At 41.2% G+C, this 21,085-nt stretch overlaps 2 protein-coding genes across 2 annotated transcripts; both read left to right on the top strand.

Moving 5' to 3' along the window:
- Nucleotides 1–1,283: 1,283 nt before the first annotated feature.
- LOC117493545 (alpha-2,8-sialyltransferase 8F-like) lies at nucleotides 1,284–17,583 on the top strand. The gene is made up of 7 exons (XM_034144167.1): nucleotides 1,284–1,542; nucleotides 13,628–13,702; nucleotides 13,961–14,035; nucleotides 14,480–14,624; nucleotides 16,121–16,233; nucleotides 16,306–16,398; nucleotides 16,478–17,583. The coding sequence occupies exons 1-7, from the start codon at nucleotides 1,442–1,444 to the stop codon at nucleotides 16,953–16,955; spliced, it is 1,080 nt and encodes a 359-aa protein (XP_034000058.1). The 5' UTR covers nucleotides 1,284–1,441; the 3' UTR covers nucleotides 16,956–17,583.
- LOC117493547 lies at nucleotides 3,657–5,509 on the top strand. Its single transcript, XM_034144168.1, has 3 exons — nucleotides 3,657–4,116; nucleotides 4,486–4,601; nucleotides 4,736–5,509. Exons 1-3 carry the CDS (start codon nucleotides 3,768–3,770, stop codon nucleotides 4,919–4,921), a joined length of 651 nt encoding a protein of 216 aa, XP_034000059.1. The 5' UTR covers nucleotides 3,657–3,767; the 3' UTR covers nucleotides 4,922–5,509.
- Nucleotides 17,584–21,085: the final 3,502 nt, after the last annotated feature.

The raw sequence follows: 21,085 nt of genomic DNA, 5'->3' as shown, positions 1-21,085 counted from the left end.
TCTTTTGATGGCACAGAAAACGCAGATAATTCTGATTGAAACTACACTTTTGCATGTTCAGCTTTATGCCTGCTTCATTGAGGGCATGCAGCACTCTCCGTAGATTAGCATCATGATCCTGCTGGTTGCCACCATAGCATATCGCATCATCAAGGTAAGCCTGGACTCCTGGTAGGCCTGCTAGTATGGTTGACATCGTTTTTTGAAAGGCTGAAGCAAGGCCAAATGGAACTCTGCAGAAACGAAAAAGTCCACCATGTGTGATAAATGCAGTCAAATCACGGCAGTCTGGATGTAGCAGCGTCTGGTGATAAACAGAAGCTAGGTAAATTGTATAAAAGGCTGTGTAGCCCCTCGCAGGTTAGTGAACATTTCATCCATGTGTAGTAGGGGATGACAATCACTGACGATTGACTTATTTGGCTCCCTGAGATCCACATACATGAGAGGCTTTCCACCTTCTTTTCTATGATCCCCTTTTCCTTTAGATCTTTGAGCTCATCAGTCACAGCCTGCCTCACAGAGAATGGAAGTCTCCTCAGTTTCTGTTGTACTGGCACAGCATTTGGTTTGACTTGTATTTTTTGAACACGTCAAAAATATGCTTATTAGCAAAACGCTCTATCAGTTGATCATGAAGCGTTTGTTCCTCAAAGTCACCAAAGTCACTAATTAACTAATTTCCTCGTCGGGTCTCTGAGCTCTCTGGCGAAACTTGTGACGCTCTGCAATCACGTTGACACAACAGCATCCGAGCACAACTCCACACTTGGCATCAAAATATGTTTAAAATAAGCCTTGTTTCATTAAAAAGACTGTTTCGCCTCACAAAAAAAGGTCACAGCCACTTCAACGCAATTTCATTGACATTTCTGTTGATATTATTGATTTAGTTTAAAAGATAAAGAGACTGTCGTTGTATTTACAGCTGTTGCAAAAACTATGAAGCTTATTAACATCAGGTTTCAAACTAAAAGAGCTATACAAAAAGGTAACACAATTAAATATGTTTTGAATTTTATTTTAGTTATTAATTTGTATTTTTTTGTCCAAGAGATGCTGATTTGAAACTGCGGTTACCTATAGTTAGGCCTACGGCATTTCCTATTTCTACCGGAGAGAGGGGAGTTATTTCCAAAGCTTGCCGCTGTATTTAGTGAATCATAAGGCATTTGTAAAACCTGTTTAGTTTGTTTGTGGAGTTATGGCAGGAAATTAGCTCCATAAGGGAGCCTCATTTAGCTGCGAGTGTCACTCCGTCACGGAGTGGGAGTGGAGAGGGTGTGGTTTGGAATTGTGCCTGAAACTAAATATGGCTATGCAAAACGGAAAACTTGTTTAACAAGACACAGAAAGCAGGCTACTAGGAAAAAGCAGAAGAAAATCTAAAAGGGAAGCGTGTGTGGACAGAAGGTGAGGGGACAAGCAGGAAGAGATCAGGATGAAGGGACAGATCTCAAAGTCATTCATCACTTTGATGATCACTGTCCTTTGTTTGGGAAGCCTGCTGATCACTGCCCTCTGGATCATTGTTGACAACAGGTAAGCATTTAACTTCGTATGTGGGAAATGTATCTCACAGAAGAACCATGTCTATCTCTACTTCAATAGAATGATTCATCTCACAAAAATAATTATCAAAGATACTAGCAGATACGATTTGTAAATGGGAATGTTTACTACTGACTGATTTAAGAAAGCTCACTGAAGTGAGACTCAGTCAGACGTGTCATAGAAAGCAGTGACGTGTGGTGAGGTTCATGGCTGGTGAGGCACTGACTCACTGACTCAGATTTACAAATATTATATTTGGACCTTAATCGAAATATTCGGTTATTTTCAAAAGCTTTTTTAGTCTGATGCTTCGATTCATTTTAAACAGACCGTTCAACAAAAGGATACCCAAAATCTAAATATTGGATTGTTCTTTCTTAGGCCCCGCTCACACGGGACCGTTTGCGTTTATGCACAGTATGCGTATTCAAAAAAGTCTTCCGTTCACATGCATTAGTTTCATTTAACGTGTCTGTTCAAACGAGGCCGCTGGAAACGCTGTAGTACATATGCCGGGACTGTAAGTGGCGCTGTAACTTCCGCCAAAATACACCAAAAGTAGCGAAGAAGAGCAGCCCAGCAGCCCCCGCCGCAATGTTGCCATGGCTACCCTTCTGTTCATGGCCCGCGGTGTATTTAGCAACATGTAGTTCATGTAATTCTCCATGTCCACTTGTTGCTGATGGTTGTGGTAGAGGAGCTGTATATTTTTGCACTAATATCTGTAGCATGGTCAGTAGCAGTAGCACTAGCAGTAGCTACTGACAGGAGGAAGTGTGTGGCGATTGCTGGTATTCAGCTGGATATAGTCATTTCCTCAGCATATGGATAAATGCAACGGGGAAGTTAACTGAAAGAAACCGAATCTGTGGATATTGCATCGACCGACGTCTCCGTGGAGAGGACCCGCTCAGAAAAGAGAGATATTCTCTACAAACACCGGGTGAGATCCTCCTTTGTCAATATAATGGATCAATGCATGAAATCTGACTCTGTTTATTTTGTTTAAGGAGTATATTGGGCGTTAACTATTCTGGTTTGCCTTTTATAATATTATTTCATTCAAGAACCCCTTGTGCGTTTAATTAACACAGCTATTTTTGATAGTTGCTACAGCAGTGAGCAGGAGAGGTGGGGAGAGGTGGGGCTATCGCAATTTTTTCAGGAAATATTCGTATAGAGGTGATTACACGGACTCGGTTGACCCCCCAGAGCGTTTCGTTTGCAAATCTATCCACCTTGGGACCCGTTATCGTTTGTGGGGTCAGTTTCTATCGGCCTCGTGTAAATAATAGGGCTATACGCACGCGAAACTATGCAGATCCAAGCAGTTTTCTCCTCGTGTAAACGGCGCCTCAGTAAGATCCCATTTTCATTACAAATGTGGTCTTACCTTGACTTGAAGATGAAGTCCATGCTATCCTTCTGGACAACAATCTCTATTACTTTTTTGTAAAAGTCCTCCTTATCTTCCTGTAGTTTCAAAAGTCTAGTTTGTTGTTTGCGTCTACCGTCTCTGCGTAGAATTACAGTAGCAACAAGAACCTGTGGGCTCACGTGCGCCCCCTTCAGTGCGGCAGAGGTTATGGCTGCCTCCCCTGGTGCATTTTCATTGCCGTTGAGACCAGCGAGCCAAAATATCATATATACGTGAAATAAGTTATTTAGAGACTATGGATAGCGAGGATACATGTAATAAAGTGATCTACATACATTACATTGGTGACCTACAGTGAGATGGTAACAGGCATGCGCTTAGGGCCCGCTTTCCAGCCAGTTTCTGTGGGGTGACGCATTCTGAGGTGAGGCAGATCTCATCTGTGCCTCACCTCACCCCACAGTAACTGGCTTGAGCGCGCTCACAAAATAAGTGCCCGCGCTAAATTAGTGCCCGTGCTCCAGCAAGTTAAGCCCCTTACACACCAGGCAGTCACCAGAGAACTCGCCGACATCCAACACCGACAGATCCATCGACGAGTTCTCCTGCGTCTAGGCCGTGTGTCGCACTGAAATACACCGCTTTACTTCAGCCGAGCACGTACGAACTGCGCATGCGTGAGTGGCAATAAGTGCCCTTACCAGCAGGCGGTGGTAGTGTGTATTCGTCATTCAAAATAGGCAACAACCGGAAGAAAGAGAAGAAGAACAGACTGTGATATAAACAAACAGCAAATAGCGGGTGTGTTCCATTTTCAGTCTTGTCCATTGAAAACATGTATCGTGCGGCACTGGGGATATCAGCCATTGGAGTGTTGCTTGTGCAACACATTATCAAGAAACAGTATCTCAAGAGGCAGAAGCGACGAATTACGAGAAACCGCACTAAATGGGTGAAATCGTGGATACTGCAGCGAGAGGCTCATGGGACTTTCCCGAACCTGTGTCGAGAGCTGGAGTTACATGAAAAGCCAGATTTCCGAAATTTTGCTCGGCTTTTTCCTGTTCAGTTCCACATGGTGGAGGAACTCCTCACTCCAATCATCCAGAGGGAAAACACGAACTACCGGGATTGCATCTCCGTGGGGACACGTTTGATGGTTACGCTGCGATTTTTGGCAACAGGTATGCAAGCTAAAGATGTTGCTATATTTGAAATTGCAGCCAGCACTTTGTATATTATTGTATATTGTGCTTTAGTAGTAATACCGCAGTGTAATGTAGATGTACTAGTGTAAGTACAAAGCCAAAGTACCAAAGTACTGCTTGGTTGCTTGAGAAATTACCAAGGGATCAATAAAGCGTTATCATCTTCCTATAATAATGCATGTTAAAATATTTCATTATTATATGTTGTATCATTTGTCTGAATCTTCATAGTACTTAAAGTAATCAACTATCTTGTAAACTATAACCTGTAGTTTTGTAGCTAATGAGTGTTTTGTTCAGCTGCTTGTGTAGATAACTCAGTTATGTGTTTGTTAATATTTGCAGGGGAAAGCTTCAGGAGCCTTTCCTACCAGTTCAGAGTGGGAGTGTCAACCATCCGGCAATTCGTTCCAGAGACCTGTACAGCCATCTACGAGGTTTTAAAAGAGAAATACCTGAAGGTATGTGTGGATACTTACTAGTTTTACTGTGCAAACGGTATGTAATACAGTGAGGTCTGTAGGCATTTGAACAGCAAATGTTTGGTTTGCCATATGAAACATGGCTCTTAAAAAATATATGTTTTGTTTTTCAGTGCCCAGACACAGTGGAAGAGTGGCAGCAAGTAGCTGATGGATTCCAGGCTCAGTGGAACTTCCCAAACTGCCTAGGTGCCCTGGATGGGAAACACATCAACATCCGCCCCCCTCCAAGAACTGGATCAACCTACTACAACTACAAACATACATTTTCCATTGTGCTAATGGAATCATCAGTTTGATGATGAAGAAACCATCACGTCTGAAAGGCTACATGTGAATAGAGGGGCAGAAAACCGTCTTGGATATTTACATTTCAATCTTGAAGTACTTGACTCTTAGTCCTGCAACTTCATACTTATGCTCCACAACAGTTTGATGATGAAGAAACCATCACGTCTGAAAGGCTATATGTGAATAGAGGGGCAGAAAACCGTCTTGGATATTTACATTTCAATCTTGAACAAAGAACAGCGGTAGACAGTATGTGATGTACTTAGACACTGTACTTAAGGACAATGTTGAAGTACTTGAGACTAATCCTGCAACTTTAAGGCCCTGCTCCACTCCCATTCAGTGTACTTTATACTGCTCACTTAACTTTGAAGATTCTGAACACTACAAAATGTAATCAAGACATATTTTATCATGTATTATTATAGGTTAAGATAAAATGTTATTGATCCCATGGTGAATTTCCTAAGCTACCCAGCAGTATATGATGTAATTTAAATCAGCTCCTCCACTTCAGCTCTCTGAAGCAGAAATAAATCATTCTATGTTGTGTAATGGCTGTAGTATGAAGGTACGAAATAAAGTTTTGCAGTTTAGGTAGAAAGTGGTTTATTATCCAACAATATAATACAAAAAGTAAACTATCTACAAAAATACAATACAATAAAAAAGCTAGGCAATACAGAAAAGAAAATGTTATTGCCACAACTGTCTGTACAAAGAATTAGACATTTTAAAATGAACTTTACAAAAAAAAACTGTGTTTAGACAACACAGTTAAATGTCTAGAGATTTCTGTATGTAGTCGAGGTTTGAGTTCCCTCTAAGTGCTGGAAGAAGACATTTTCCACGGTATTCAGGAAGGGTCGAATCTCATGAGGTGCCAACATCCGCAGTCTGTGCTCAAACACTTGGGCATGGGCCGTGAATACGTCATTCACTCTACTCGGGGCCAAGTGTGCCAGAGTGTTGGTGATACCATGCAGCAATGTTTGTGATTGGTCGGCGATGGACTCATCCCGCAAATCCTGCAGCATCCTGCGCTTCGCCGGAGTCATTCTACTGCTGGGTGTGCTTGGCCTCTCTCCGAGCGGTGACGGTGAGGGTGCCGGCGCCGGTGTGTTGAAGATGGTGGATTCTGCCAGGGGAGTGCAGGGCTCAGCATCAGTGTGGCAGGACTCCTCAGTGGTGCTGGACATGCATGTTTCACTGCTGGTGCCACCGAGGGGTGATTCTGCAGCCTCCGGACCTTCCTTAAAAAATGTTAAATAAATTCACAGTTAGTTGGATTTAATACCATGGATTCTTAAAACTGTTTACTAAGCATTCATAACAACACAATACCCTGAAATGTGTGTGCCATTAGTTCGGGGTGTGGTCAAGTGTGAGAGGCACATTGTAGAAACATTGTGATGGCTCTATTCAGATGCTAAAACGTACTTCTAGAAGATTCAGAACACTACAAAATATAATCAAGACATATTTTATCATGTATTATTATTATTATAGGTTAAGATAAAAGCATTATTGATCCCATGGTGAATTTCATAAGCTACCCAGCAGTATATAATGTAATTTAAATTAGCTCCTCCTTTACCAGCTGCAACATTAAGGTGATGATCACATCAATAATTATAATACAATAATATATATATTATTCTGTTATTGTTATATTTACCACTGTAACCACCACATGAATGCAAATAATGTTTTTGTAATTGAAAGAAGCAAGAAACACGTATTTGTACTCAACAAATAAAATACAAGTAGCAACAGCTACCAACAAGATAACAACAAAACACAAGGTTGAAATAACAAATTACATTTCACGTACGCTGGCAAAGAATAAAAAACCAACAGTTTCTGCTCAAGAGCTCAATTGATGAAAAAAGATAATCTTACCTGAGAAACCAAGTTGCGATTCTATCTCTCGCCAGAGTCCCGTTTTAACGATTCGATTTGAGTATTTAGCCTCTGTAATATCATACAGAGCTGGCCTCTCCTGAATGAAATTGACGAACAGGTCTTCGATTGCTTCATTCCAGATCGCCATGATGATCAATACACCGATGAGATGAAAATGAATAGCCATCTGTGTGTGTGTGCCTTCTTCAATCATTTGTTTACGTCCCTCACTTCCGTTTCGCTTCTCATTCGCTAGCTGAACAGCCAATCAGAGTGCTTTCTTGGCCCGATAGCTTGTGGTCGACAGCCGGCCGATTCAACATGTTGAATCGGCCGGGTGTCGATCGTGAAAGGCCAAATAAGGCGTGTCACGGCCGAGGGTTCGGGACACACCAAATTGACAAGGAACCCGTTTTCGCCCAACAACGCCCAACACGGCAATACGGCCGATATCGGCCTGGTGTGTAGGGGCCTTTACTGTGGGCTTACGAGAGGCAGAGCTCGTCCCTGCCTCACTTCTCATCGCTCCCGTAGCGGAGCTCGGCAAATTTGCTGATTTTGACTATAAAAAGCGATTGGAATCATAAATAAATCACACTTACAACACAGATCAGTGGAGACATTTTATTATTATTACTATTTAGTTTTTCTTTTGTTGTTTTTCCGTTACATTGGAGTATGACAGGTGAGGCTCTGCCTCCCCTGCCTCCCCTGACTGCACGTCGCTGATAGAAAGCCAGAACAGTATAACATTCCAAATAATCAGCTAACCAATCTTTAAAAGGCCAATTACAAAATACATTGGATTGAGCATCTCATATAGCATGGATGAAATATCAAGGGCAAAAGATGTGTACAGGATGGACACTATAATTAATGAAAACTCATAAGGATGCACTTATTTGTCCTATAGCAAAACATTTCAATTGATCCATAAATGAATGTGTGTTTCCAAGTGCCTAGAAAACGGCAATAATCACTCCAGTTTTTAAATCAGGTGACACTAGTGTCATTAGTAACTATAGACCAATTTGTATACCCCCAGCTGTATCAAGAATTGCAGAAAGAAAGAACTCCGAACAAATGATATCCCATTTGAACACTACTTCATTCTCATTGCATCCCATGCAATTCGGTTTTCGAAAATATAATTCAACTGAAACTGCTAACTGTTTTCTTCTGGAAAAGATGAATTCTAAACCCACTGGATAAACCAAGGTTACAAGGTTCTTGTATTTTGTTTGTTAATAATAATTTATTATTTATTTAGTTATTTTATAGTATATTTTAATTTAATGGTCAACTTTTAAGAACAAAGCTCATTGGTTCATAACGCAATCATGATTGCAGTTGGACTAAAATCCGCCAAGTCCCGCCTCCTCACTCAGTTTAGTGAGGGCACGTTGAAGACGTGTGTGTGAGGGAGCAGCGTCACGCTGGAAGAACGGAGACACTTGTGATCATTATATGCACAAAACAGCGCAAATTAAGAGTTTTACCGGGACGGCGGTGGACCAATCTCTGGGGCTGTCGTTGGAGGTTGGAGCTGCTTTGGAAAGCGGGAGTTTTGATTGTTATTTTATTTTCCTCGGCTGGGTTTTTATGATACCCTTGGATAAGAAGATTCTGGATTTTCTGGATTCTGGATTGTGGACTCTGGATTTTCTCCCTGACGAGGGGGATGGCGAGCTACCAATGATAACCTGAACACCTCATCTTTGCGCTACCAGTGCTAGGATTTTGAGAGGACCTTACAGGGACTGAACAAAGAACTATTTTCTTTTGGGGTTTCTTTTTATTTTATTTGGGGTGCACCCAAGTGTCAAGCGCTTTAAAAACAATTGGAATTATTTAGAAGAATGTTGTTTATTCCTGTGCCAATATATATATATTTTTTTCTTTATGAAATCTCAGTATTCACTTCATTCACTCTGGTGTTCGACTTCATTTATTACCCATCCTTTAAGAACCTGGAATACTGGTCCAGTTTTCACACACCTGACAGACTGGTTACATGTACAAGGGGAGGTGTGGTAGGGGCTAGGGGTGTTGAAATTAATCGTTTCTACGATGCATCGCGATGCGGACGTGGACGATTCTGCATCGATGCAGTGACAGAACATAATCGATTATAGCGTAATAACGTTGCTTCCTGATTTTTTCGGTCGCAGCTGGACAATAACGTTTTTTCACACGAATATCAAATCGGTCTGTGACGCAGAGATCAGGGTACAAAAGTGACAGCGGCACAGCGACACAAAACACGGAGCAGTCTGCTTTATCCACCAACACCAGTCCAGAACCAACAGCAGAATGACCCGCTCTGAATCAGTCCAGAACCAACAGCAGAATGACCCGCTCTGAATCAGTCCAGAACCAACAGCAGAATGACCCGGTCTGAATCAGTCCGGAACCAACAGCAGAATAATGACCCGCTCTGAATCAGTCCAAAACCAACAGCAGAATGACCCGCTCTGAATCAGTCTAGAACCAACAGCAGAATGACCCGCTCTGAATCAGTCCAAAACCAACAGCAGAATGACCCGCTCTGAATCAGTCTAGAACCAACAGCAGAATGACCCGCTCTGAATCAGTCCAGAACCAACAGCAGAATGACCCGCTCTGAATCTGTCCAGAACCAACAGCAGAATGACCCGGTCTGAATCAGTCCGGAACCAACAGCAGAATAATGACCCGCTCTGAATCAGTCCAAAACCAACAGCAGAATGACCCGCTCTGAATCAGTCCAGAACCAACAGCAGAATGACCCGCTCTGAATCAGTCTGGTTTAGAGACACACATGGATTTATGTTTTTGAAAAAACACTCGTTATCGTCATGTCAGGTTTTTGGTGGATTTAAACAAGTCATGGATTGCAGAGTATGAACGTCCTGTTGCTATTTTCTGACGATAAATACGTGTGTAAAGTTTGTGAAGACAGGAGGAAAGCTTCCGCGATCACCGTCTCCTCTCTGTTCCTCCAAACCCCGCCCCCTCCCTGAAAATAATGAGTGACAGGCTGATAGTAACCTGATAGAAACTTTATTATTCACTTAAAGGAGAGGTGTCATGGCCATTTCCACTGATCATAATTCCATTGTTGAGGTCTACTAGAATAGATTTATATTGTGCATTTTTCCAAACTCACATTGGTTTCTCATACAGCATCTCTGTAAACTACTTGTATTCACTGAATTTCACTCTCTGTCTTTAACGGCTCGTTGTAGCTCCAATAGCTCCAGCCCCCACCCTCCCTGTGAGCACAGTGTGCTCTGATTGGTCGGGACGTTGTGAATCGAGCTGAGCTCCGTGGAGGTGTTGTTTCCTTGTTAGCGATACATAGCGAAACACAGCCAAACTCATCCTGAGCACACACAAACTCACAGCCGAAGTAAAAACAATAAGTGTGGCTTGATATTGAGTAAGAAAAAGGTTGATAAACGCTGTGAGAATGGGTCTGCAGAGAGAATTTTGCCACGATCCCAACTGTCTGTTATCAACCTGCAGCCAGGGAGGAGAAATCAGCAGAGCTGCCTGCTCCCTGCACATAGATGTGTGTGTGAGGAAGTCCGTGGATTGGTCAATTTGGACCAATCAGCGGGGGATTAGCGTAACGGCTCCGCGGACGTAATGTAACGGCTCCACGGATTGGTCCATTTCGTTCCGGGTACGGCTTGACATCATGCCGTACCCGGAAGAATCAAATGGACAATGACGTATCTCCAACGAGGCGTTTTGGGGAGGTATTTTCTGTGTTAGAGTTTTACTCGCTATAGGGTGTACTTTGAGGGTTTTGACTCTGCACACCGTTTACATGCATAAAAACCTTCATAACACACAAGGGGACGGGTAATAACCGGAAAAGCATGACACCTCTCCTTTAAACAAATGTTGATCTCCTCAGTGGCGACTCGTCATTAGGGGCAGGTGGCACAGCCCCACCTAGTGTCAGCAGAAAGTAATTAAAATAATAATTCAAAAATATGCAAAAAATATATATCTTAAAATATATTTTAAGATCATGTTTAGTCATCTGATTAATTAGTGTCTACAGTGTACCTATTGAGCCATGTAGAGCGATGTGGGGCAAGCCCCGATCTAGCCCCTCTCTCGCTGTCAAAATGAATGGGTGCTGTAAAAACTACACTGCGCATGCTCATAGTCTTTTTGTATTCAATGTGTGCGGCAAAATAATTATCACAAGTGGGGCAAAGTGCTGGCAACCCCACCAAAACATCATCTCATAATTCAGAGAGCTGATTGGCTGTAAGTACGTGTGCCGCGAAAAGTGTAGTTGTGAAGAGGAGACGAGAGAAAGAGCAGCGTATAGCGATTAAAATCAGTAAATGGAAAGAAACTGAATGAAGTTGACCATCTACTTCAGCTTTGGTAAGTTCATTTTATGTCATATATTTTGAAGGGCTGTCAGTCGATTAAAATATTTTTAATAATCGCAAATTAATCGCACATTTTTTATCTGTTCTAAATTTACCTTAGAGGAATATTTTTCAAGTTTTTAATACTCTTATCAACATATGAGTGGACAAATATGCTTTATGCAAATGTTTGTTTATTATCATTGGAACAATGACAAATATTCTCCTGAATATTCTCAACACAACAACCTCTGAAGAATGACAAATATTCTCCTGAATATTTTCAATACAACAACCTGGAACCTCTCTCTCTCTCTTACACTCTCTCCCAACCCTGTCTACTTCTTTGCACTGAGCCAGTTGCTCAAACAGACAAGCCTGTTTACAGTTGTCGGCGAAATGCCGCTCCTCTGTCTTCATCTTCAGTCAAAGCAGACTGAATAAAAATAATATTGCGCTGTGATGTGCTGTCGACACGTTGGATGCGATCCGAATTATCTAACGCAGCCCCTCGTCCTCCACAATGTTAAGCTGTAGCCACCCATTTAGCTATCGCTGTTGAAAGCTTGCTGCTCGTAGACGCTGTGTCCAGGCGTCTCCCCGGCAAACTTTCAAGCTTGGTCTGACTGCCACAAGCGAGCAAAAAAACACTACAGTGTTTTTTTTCAGTAGAAGCTGCTGGGACTCCCAGCAGCTTCTACTGAAGCCTTCCGAGTAAATCGCCAGAACGCCGACACTCCTCATCTCCACCGCTCCCATGTTTTATTTTGTGTTGCCATAAGTTAGTCTCTCTGCGTTTGTGCACTGGGCGAATGCTAATGCTAATAATGCTAATGCCAGGATAATAAAATGGCGGCTCTACAAAACATTTCAGAGTTGAACTGGGGCACTTTTTTCCCCCAGGAAAGTACCATCTCTCAGCAGGCACTAAAAATGGGGGTAAAAGTTCCCGAGATTAAGTGCTCTTTTTGGTGTGAACGCGACATAAGGGGTACTAACGGAACTAAACGCGAAAAGTATGGTGAAAAGTACTCCGGTGTGAACGCGGCTAGTGGCAGTGGGTGCCCGTGCACCTGCCTTTTACAGCGGGAGCACGAGCTCGCCTCGGGGAGGGAGAGAAGAGAGAAGCAGAGGCTGCCGAAACTTAGGAGTAAGTGATTGAAACTTGGGCAAAAGTGGTGTAAATACAGGCAGAGTTTACCCAGAGAGCAGCATGCAGCACTTGTCTTTTCAACCCAGGAATAAGTGATTGAATCAAGGGGAAAGTTGGTGTAAATACAGGCAGAGTTTACCCAGACAGCAGCATGCAGCACCTGTCTTTTCAACCCAGGAATAAGTGTCTGAATCCTGGGTAGAGAGCAGCATGCAGCACCTGGCTTTGCAACCCAGGAATAAGTGTTGAAACGTCGGGGGAAAGTGCTGTAAATAGAGACAGAGTGTACCCAGACAGCAGCATGCAGCACATGTCTTTTCAACCCTGGAATAAGTGTTGAAACGTCGGGGAAAGTTGGTGTAAATACAGGCAGAGTTTACCCAGACAGCAGCATGCAGCACCTGTCTTTTCAACCCAGGAATAAGTGTTGAAACGTCGGGAAAAGTGGTGTAAATGGAGACAGAGTGTACCCAGACAGCAGCATGCAGCACCTGTCTTTTCAACCCAGGAATAAGTGTTGAAACGTCGGGAAAAGTGGTGTAAATGGAGACAGAGTGTACCCAGACAGCAGCATGCATTACCTGGCTTTAAGGTTCAAACGTAAACATTCAGCGACGTGACTGCGCTTCCGAGCCGCTCCGATTACAACCGAGCCGCTCTGATTACAACGAGAGTTAGAACGAGAACGTGACGTCATATTTACACTAGACGGAACCTTTCTAGCCATAACCAGCCTCCAGAGCAAGTCGGACAAAATGACTAACCATCATGCAACGCACTAGGAAGACGGCGATCGCAATTGCGCAGGTCTGCGTCGGTCTCGCTCATCTCAAACAAGCCTGAAAATTAGCCTCTATGGCTAAATATGGCACATGCACATGATGGATTTAAGTGCTCATGTTAATTAATGTGCATTTTCCGTTTCTTAACAAAAAAAAGTATTGTATAACTATAAAATCAAGCAGGGGAAAACAAACCAACTGAGAAATGTGCTCTATTGCTGTCTGCATCACCTACACACACACACACACACACACACACACACACACACACACACACACACACACACACACACACACACACACACACACACACACACACACACACACACACACACACACACACACACACACACACACACACACACACACACACACACACACACACATGTTCATATTGTCATGGGGGAGGATCGATCGATCGATCGCTGAAGAGCAATAAATAACATTGGCATCAGAACTTTAATCGCCTGTCTAATTTCTTTCATGTTTGCTTCACAGCAAGATGGATACTCATGGACCACCTTCACCCAAGAAAAACACCCGATGGCCCTCTGACCTTTGCAAAGGATGCAGGTGAGAGCAAACACGTCCATGCTTTTCCTTGAAGGGACCTTTCTGTTAATGCCTTCATCAGATCAAGTCATGTTATCGCGACATGGGCGATGCACCTGACTGTGTGTGTGTGTGTGTGTGTGTGTGTGTGTGTGTGTGTGTGTGTGTGTGTGTGTGTGTGTGTGTGTGTGTGTGTGTGTGTGTGTGTGTGTGTGTGTGTGTGTGTGTGTGTGTGTGTGTGTGTGTGTGTGTGTGTGTGTGTGTGTGTGTGTGTTACAGGGCGCTCATCGAAAAAGTAAGAGGCAGCTACTCAAAAACTTGGAAGAAGCAAGAGGGCAATTCCAAAAAACTCAGGTAATTCATTTTAATATGTGTTTATTTTTATTTATTTTAAAGTAAAGCTTAAATGCAAATCATTGTCCATGCAGAACAAGTAAGGAATATTTTAAACATTGTCACAGTCTGGGGATGACAGTATAAGTATAATACGTATAATTTAAAAGGTAATTAAAAGATATGGTACAAAGAATTGCAACTGAATCCATTTGCTTTCACCCGATAATCTTAACAAAATATGCAGCACAAGTCAGATGCCCATGGTCCAAATAATGACAGTATCTGTTGTTAACCGCATTTCAAACACATGGTCTAAATAATAGACATTTTAAAGTTGTGTTTGGTTTAACAGAGGGACTTCACTGGAAGACAAATTTCACTCAACTCAGTAGAATTGCCTATAACTGTATTTTTTTTAGATTAAAGTTTACGGTTTTAAACAAAGTCCTTGTAATCTCCCAGCTCTCAGCTGAGAAGCCAGTGCCATGGTTTTGACAAGGCCATCATTACCCAGGCCAACACTCCAGTGGGATCAAAGATTATGTTCTCTCTTGAAGGGAGAAAGACCCTACAAGTGACCCCGGAGATTTTCAGCACCTTTTCAAAGGTATGTTGTTACTCATGTGTGAAAATTAACACTACATTTGCTAACATATACACTTACAAAAACCACACTTTTGCACCAAATGGCACACACTTCATTTATAGCACAAGACATTTTGTCCAACCAACTACACACAACGTTGAGGAAAAATAAATACAAAAAATATTTTACAAAGGAAGAGGAAAGAAAAGTGCTTAGGTTGCATCTCGCCACCTCACTGGGTCTGGCCACGGCTCCTCATCAACCTGCAGAAGAACAAGCACCTATAAGCCTGATGGTCATACAGCTTCAACCATTTGCTGCAAATAACTCTACAATTGACTTCAATTCATCCTCCCTCTACCTCTTATCCTCCCTCTACCTCTTCCTATTGCTGCTATCCATATCCATTGTTGTTGTAAAAATGTGTAGCCATTTTTCTAGTGCTTGCATCCTGAATGATGAGTCAACAATTAAGCTGTTTGGTGTTTGTTCATTTGGCATGTGTATTTGTTTATTGGTTCCTGTGTGTAGTATTTTTAATGGCAGTGTTTGGAAAATGGCACACAAGTGAATATGTCAGATGTCTGTGTCTTACTTAGAGAACCGTGTGCAGTGTTTTATAAAAAGTGCCAAGTTCAACTGCAAATTGGGTGCATAGCTGAAAATGTGTTTAGAGTTTTGGAGATTTGAGCTGAGGTTTTGCTCTTTGAGTGTTATTTATGTGTCATTTTAGTGTGTTAGCAACTGAAAATAACTGTAATAGGAGGATGTTTTTTTATGTTGTGAAATTCTCCACATCTATCTTTCACCTTCTTTAGGATTTAAGTTACATTTAGAGATTTAGAGATTTAGGTCCAACCACTGGATTTGATAGATGTTCTGGACAGGATTGAAGAGAGTTCTTTTTACACTATAATGTGTATTGGTCAGTCTCAGGTGATGATGGGCAGCCTCACAGCCTAAATGTCCACTAGTGTGTCATTGCCATCCAGTCTCCCTTGTGTTTAATTGAGACACAATAGTCAGAAAAAAGGAATTAAAAACAGGTTTGAAGACGGGGAAAAAAGTATCTAATTGTACCTGATAACTGTTCAATTATATTATGGCATTTAAGAATGTCCTTTAACCAATCCAGGGCCGCTGAGAAATGTAGGGTGAATGGGAGGTGCTTTCTGTCCAACGTGCAGGAAATGTGCTCCGTCCCATATTTTTGGTGCCCCATCACTTAGGCTGAGGATGTGGTTGTTGCAGTGTGCTTGGGTGTTCCAACAATCGTTTATTATATTTATTATAAAATTCACTTCATTAATACATTATATCAGTTTACATTTTGAGTCATCCTAATGTGTGTTGTCGGTGGTTAAAGAAAAATACAAAATAATTTCACAGGTTTAATGAGATCAATGGTTCAGGATGGGTATAACGAGAGGCTAAACCGCTTGTTTTTATACAGAATCTTATTATCAGTATAAATGTTTCTTGTATTGTGATGCATTTTTGATTGGTGTTAATTCCAGGAAAATCTGTTTCAAAATAAAACATTGGACACGTGTGCTGTTGTTGGGAACTCAGGGATTCTGAGCAAAAGCAGCTGTGGAGAGATGATCGATTCAGCTCAGTTTGTTATCAGGTGAGAACGTTGTCAAGATTAGTGGACTGAAAGGCTGATGGTGGTATTGATTGACAGAATTAAACTTTTCAGGTGCAACTTGCCTGCTTTGGGAAAAGGCTATGAAAAAGATGTTGGCATCAAGACTGACATTGTGACAGCAAACCCATCCATCATATGGAAAAAGTAAGCAATTGGATAAAACTCATTGAACCTTAAATGTTCCCCTCTGTGTTGCTGCTGGACGTCTGCTTTTTATTTTCAGTTTCGGGGATCTAGAAAGGCGTCGGCGTCCATTTGTTGAGAGTCTGCGTATCTACGGCAACTCCCGTCTGCTTCTTCCTGCCTTCACCTTTGCTCGTGACGTTCCTAGAAGCCTGCGAGCCGTATACACTGCTGAGGACTTTGAAAGTCCTATGCGGCCTGTCTTCTTAAACCCTGACTACATAAGAAGTCTGACCCTCTTCTGGAGCTCCCGAGGCCAGCGCAAAGGTGCTCTCAGCAGCGGCCTTAAGATGGTTAGCCTAGCACTCGAACACTGTGCCAACGTGCATCTGTACGGGTTCTGGCCCTTCACTATCCACCCATTTGAATTCAATGCCGTGAATAACCACTACTTCGATAACGGCACAGCTAGCTGGTTACTCCACGCCATGCCAGATGAGTTTGACCTATGGTTGAAGATGCACAGTCAAGGGGTGCTCAGGCTTCATCTGGGAAAGTGTCAACCGGGTACAAATTAGTTCCCTGAACCACAGACAACTGACACGGGAGTGGCAAAGTGTTGTGTTTGCAGTGTTAGAAACTTTGAAAACATACATTTGCAAGCTATTTTTTGTTTTGTTTAGCTATAGCAAAGCTACCCTTAACCTGCAGCTTTTTAGACAGTATGAACTTGTCAAAGCAGAATGAAAGGGGTTGAGTTACAGTAGTGAATCAATGTTGAATTAATTGACAAAAACTAAAAATGACTTTGTTTTATGGCAAAACAAGTTTGTTGCTTTGGGAGTTAGCTAATCAAAACATGGCAAAAAAAAGGAATGTCACTATATGAATGTTAAAGTTTTTTTCAATTGCTAAAACACGTTTTTTTAAAGCAGGGCTTATTTTCTCAAAACACTAAACACAATTCACAAAACCACACACCCAAAGTGCAAAACACCTATATCTTGCAAAATGAAGCACTGCACCCAAAACTACATAAACACTTACCAAAAGCAAACTTTTGTGGTGCTCTGTATGTAGATAATTATGCATATAAAGATTGTTCAAGTCTACAAAAATATGTGCAAATCACAAATATGGGGCGAAGCCTGCGAGCTAGTTCAGGCAGTCAACTCGAGCACCAATGATACATTAACACGTGACGCACCTCGTCCCTCTTACAACCAACCAAACCCATTCTCCTAAACATGCTGCTCTATTTACAGTTTTTCTCGATTGCTAACACACATTTTTTTTTAAATTGCTCAGTTTCTCAGAACACTAAACACAATTCACAAAACCCCACAACCAAAGTGCAAAACACCTCATTTCTTCTGCTAAATGAAGAACTGCACTCAAAACTACATAAACACTTACCCAATGCAAACTTTAGCACCAAATATAACACACTTCATTCATAATACTAGATTGTTTGACCACCCAACTACACACTGCTGAGCATAATCTAAAGCACGTTCATCTTTTATGGGCTATGCTCTGTACATAGAGGTTTCTGCAGAGAAAGATTGCTTGAGTTTACAGAAATACAGTAAATTAAGAAATACAAATGAGTTGTCACATTTTATTCAAAACTAACATTGTGCAACATGCATCTCAGCACATAGTTACTATGCTGCGGATCTCTCTAAGTGTGATGCATTGTTTGCCAAAACCAAGTTTGTAACTGCTGCTTCCTGTGCCTCATTGAAAATCCTCAGCTTTCCACCTGCACCTCTTTGTTTCTCAGTCCTTCAGATAAACAACAAAGATATACTTATAGTGGTTGGTCAGTGTCTGTGTTGCATAAAAGTAAGTCTACCACAGTCAATTGTGCAGGATTTTTGTACAGTTATAGTATGCAACATGCCAACAATTCAATTACAGAAATGAAGTAAATACGTTTCACACAACAGATATAAGCACTGATATATCATGAATTATGCAGAGCTAAAAACTGGTAACCTGTTTTCAAGTCTAAGTGTCCGGATTACAGAGGCAACAGTACATCGGTTTAGATTAGGCTGAACCCTCTGTCCAACCTCTCTCATCGTCAAACCATGGTTGATAACATTTCATTTCATTAGAGAGTATTCTTCTTTGTCCACGTCCTCTCCCTCCAGCTCTACCTCTACCTCTCATTCTTCCTCCTCTCACTCTCACCCACATCTTCCTCCTCTCACTCTCAGCCCAGCTCTTCCTCTTCCTCTTCCTCTTGCTTGCATGTTGGCTTCCATTGTTGCTGTAAGAAAGTACTCACCTGTGGTCTTTTTATAGTGCTAACATCCTGATTGATGAGCCAACAATTATGCTATCAGGTGTTTGGTCAGGTGGAACGTGTTTCTTGATCATTGGTCCATGTGTGAGGCATTTTGAATATCAGTGTTTTAAACCAGCTAACACGTGACTTTACATGTATGTCAGATTCCTGTGTCTTACGTAGAGAAACGTGTGCAGTGGTTTGCAAAAAGTGCCATGTTGATTTGCAAATTGTGTGAAAAGCTGAAAACCTGTTTAGAGTTTTGGAGATTTGAGCTGATGTTTTGCTCTTTGAGTGTCAGTTAAAATAATTGTGCTTTATGTATAATTTGAGTGTGTTAGCAATCGAGAAAACTGTATTGTATTTGACAGAGGCATCATTGTTGTTTACACAACTTTAACTATGTGTTGTGCATGAATGTTGCACCAATTTGTTTTGGAGAAAAATAAAAGTATAACAGTATATTTGTGTTTCTGCACATATCTTTGTAGACTTGGACAATCTTTTTATGCAGAATTCTCTACATACAGATCACCATAAAAGATGAGTGTGTTTTAGATTGAGCACCACAGTGTGTAGTGTGCATTTGGTGCAAAAGTTTGGTTTTAGTAAGTGTTTATGTAGTTTTGGGTGCAGTGCTTCATTTTGCAAGATATATGAGGTGTTTTGCACTTTGGGTGTGTGGTTTTGTGAATTGTATTTAGTGTTTTTCAAAAAATTCGTTTTAGCAATTGAAAAAAACTGTAAGGTAGAGAATCCACATTACATTGGTTTAAAACCAAATAATTCCTTTGTTTTATGGGCCAAAACAGTTTGCTGTTAGGAATGTAACTTCTTGAATCAAAATGCTAATCTGAATGTAGTTGAACTAAATGTGGATCACACCTCCCCCCTACATTGCTTGTTTGAAGTCCAGTCGAATCAAGAAAATGTTTATTATGTTTTTTCAATGAATTGATGGATCTATTTTTGCAAAGTTGAGTAGTTGAGTCCACAACTATCTAATGTCATGAATCAAGTTTGCCCAAGCAAGATGGACCTACAGTGAATAATGAGTTAGCGCTTGTGGATATTGTCTCGTGTTACTGGGAGAATTGCAATTGATACTTAAATAAACTCTCAGTAATAATTGTTGTCACTCAGAAAAATAATAAATAAACCGTAGATGATCTAATGGTTTAGGGATTAGGTGATATCGTTTTTTGTGAGCATCCTTTAGTTGAGGGTGAACATTTTGTCAAAGTGAATGATCAGTATTTATCAGAAAAAGTTATTTGTTTGAAATTAGTGTTCAAAGAAACGTTTTTTCCCACACGTCTTGATTTCCAAATATCATGTAATGCAGTCTTTCTTTACAAACTGCCCATAAACACCATACAGTCGACTGATTTAATAGCATAGTTTTGGAGAACAATTAACTTGTGATATCCGTGGCATATCACATTACTCCACCTTTTAATTCACCAAGTTTCTCTTTTGTGGTCTGCTGCAGGTCATCCCAAGTGGACCAGATAGGCAAATATCTTGATGTTTTCACAGATTTTCTGAAAATCTTACTAGAGAAGCCTTAAGAAGCACGCGTTGCACTATTCCTCTTTCCCTGTTAACAAAATCCTTATGGTAGCCAGTGCATTGTTTCTAAAAATATAATTAGTGTTAGTACATCCGGCCATTTAGGCCTTCCCTCTTTACAAGCTGAATTTCAACTGTCACTGAATAATGTGCTCAAGTAACAAATATAAAGACACAGCTGACATGAGCTGAAGTGGCATCTCTTCAGTCTCCTGTGTTGTTCCTGCCAGTGACACAACGTCAGCCTTACAGGACCAATACCTTTCAGGAGTCGGAAGGCTGACATCTTTGTTCTCCGCTGGGGAGCTCAAACAAAGGATGCTGGGACTTTATTTGGTATGCATTTCGGATTTATTTTTGTAAGAAAATAGGTATTTTCACATGCAAATGTGTTCATCAAAGATTCTGAAAAAAAAGATTTCCCAGTGGATACCAGAATAGTACATAAAGAAATACACAGTTTACAAAAGGCATAGAAAAACACAAACACACAAATGCATGTAAGAATTAGTTTGTACTGGTAATACAACTAGATTTATTGCAACAGCCCACATGGGTGACTATAAGAAACATGTAGGGAAACACTAGTCCTTTTTTTCTGAACACAGACATTATTTTACATAGACAGTCAGATGCTGAGGTTGGACATTATGGTATCCCTGATAAATAGAACCACAAATTACTTCTGATACAATAACATTGTGACATTATTTCCCTTATAACTCCTTCAGCTACCAGGAATGAGGGATCATTTCATTTTCAGCTCCAACGTGTGTCTTACAAGGTTCTCCATTGCATATTGTGACCATGTAAAACAAAGGAAATTGGGGGAGATAACTA

Source organism: Trematomus bernacchii, unplaced genomic scaffold (genome assembly GCF_902827165.1).
Source record: "Trematomus bernacchii unplaced genomic scaffold, fTreBer1.1, whole genome shotgun sequence".
In the NCBI taxonomy this organism is placed as follows: domain Eukaryota; kingdom Metazoa; phylum Chordata; class Actinopteri; order Perciformes; family Nototheniidae; genus Trematomus; species Trematomus bernacchii.
Note: the sequence above shows the minus strand (reverse complement) of the source record. Positions and strands in the feature narration are given on the sequence as shown.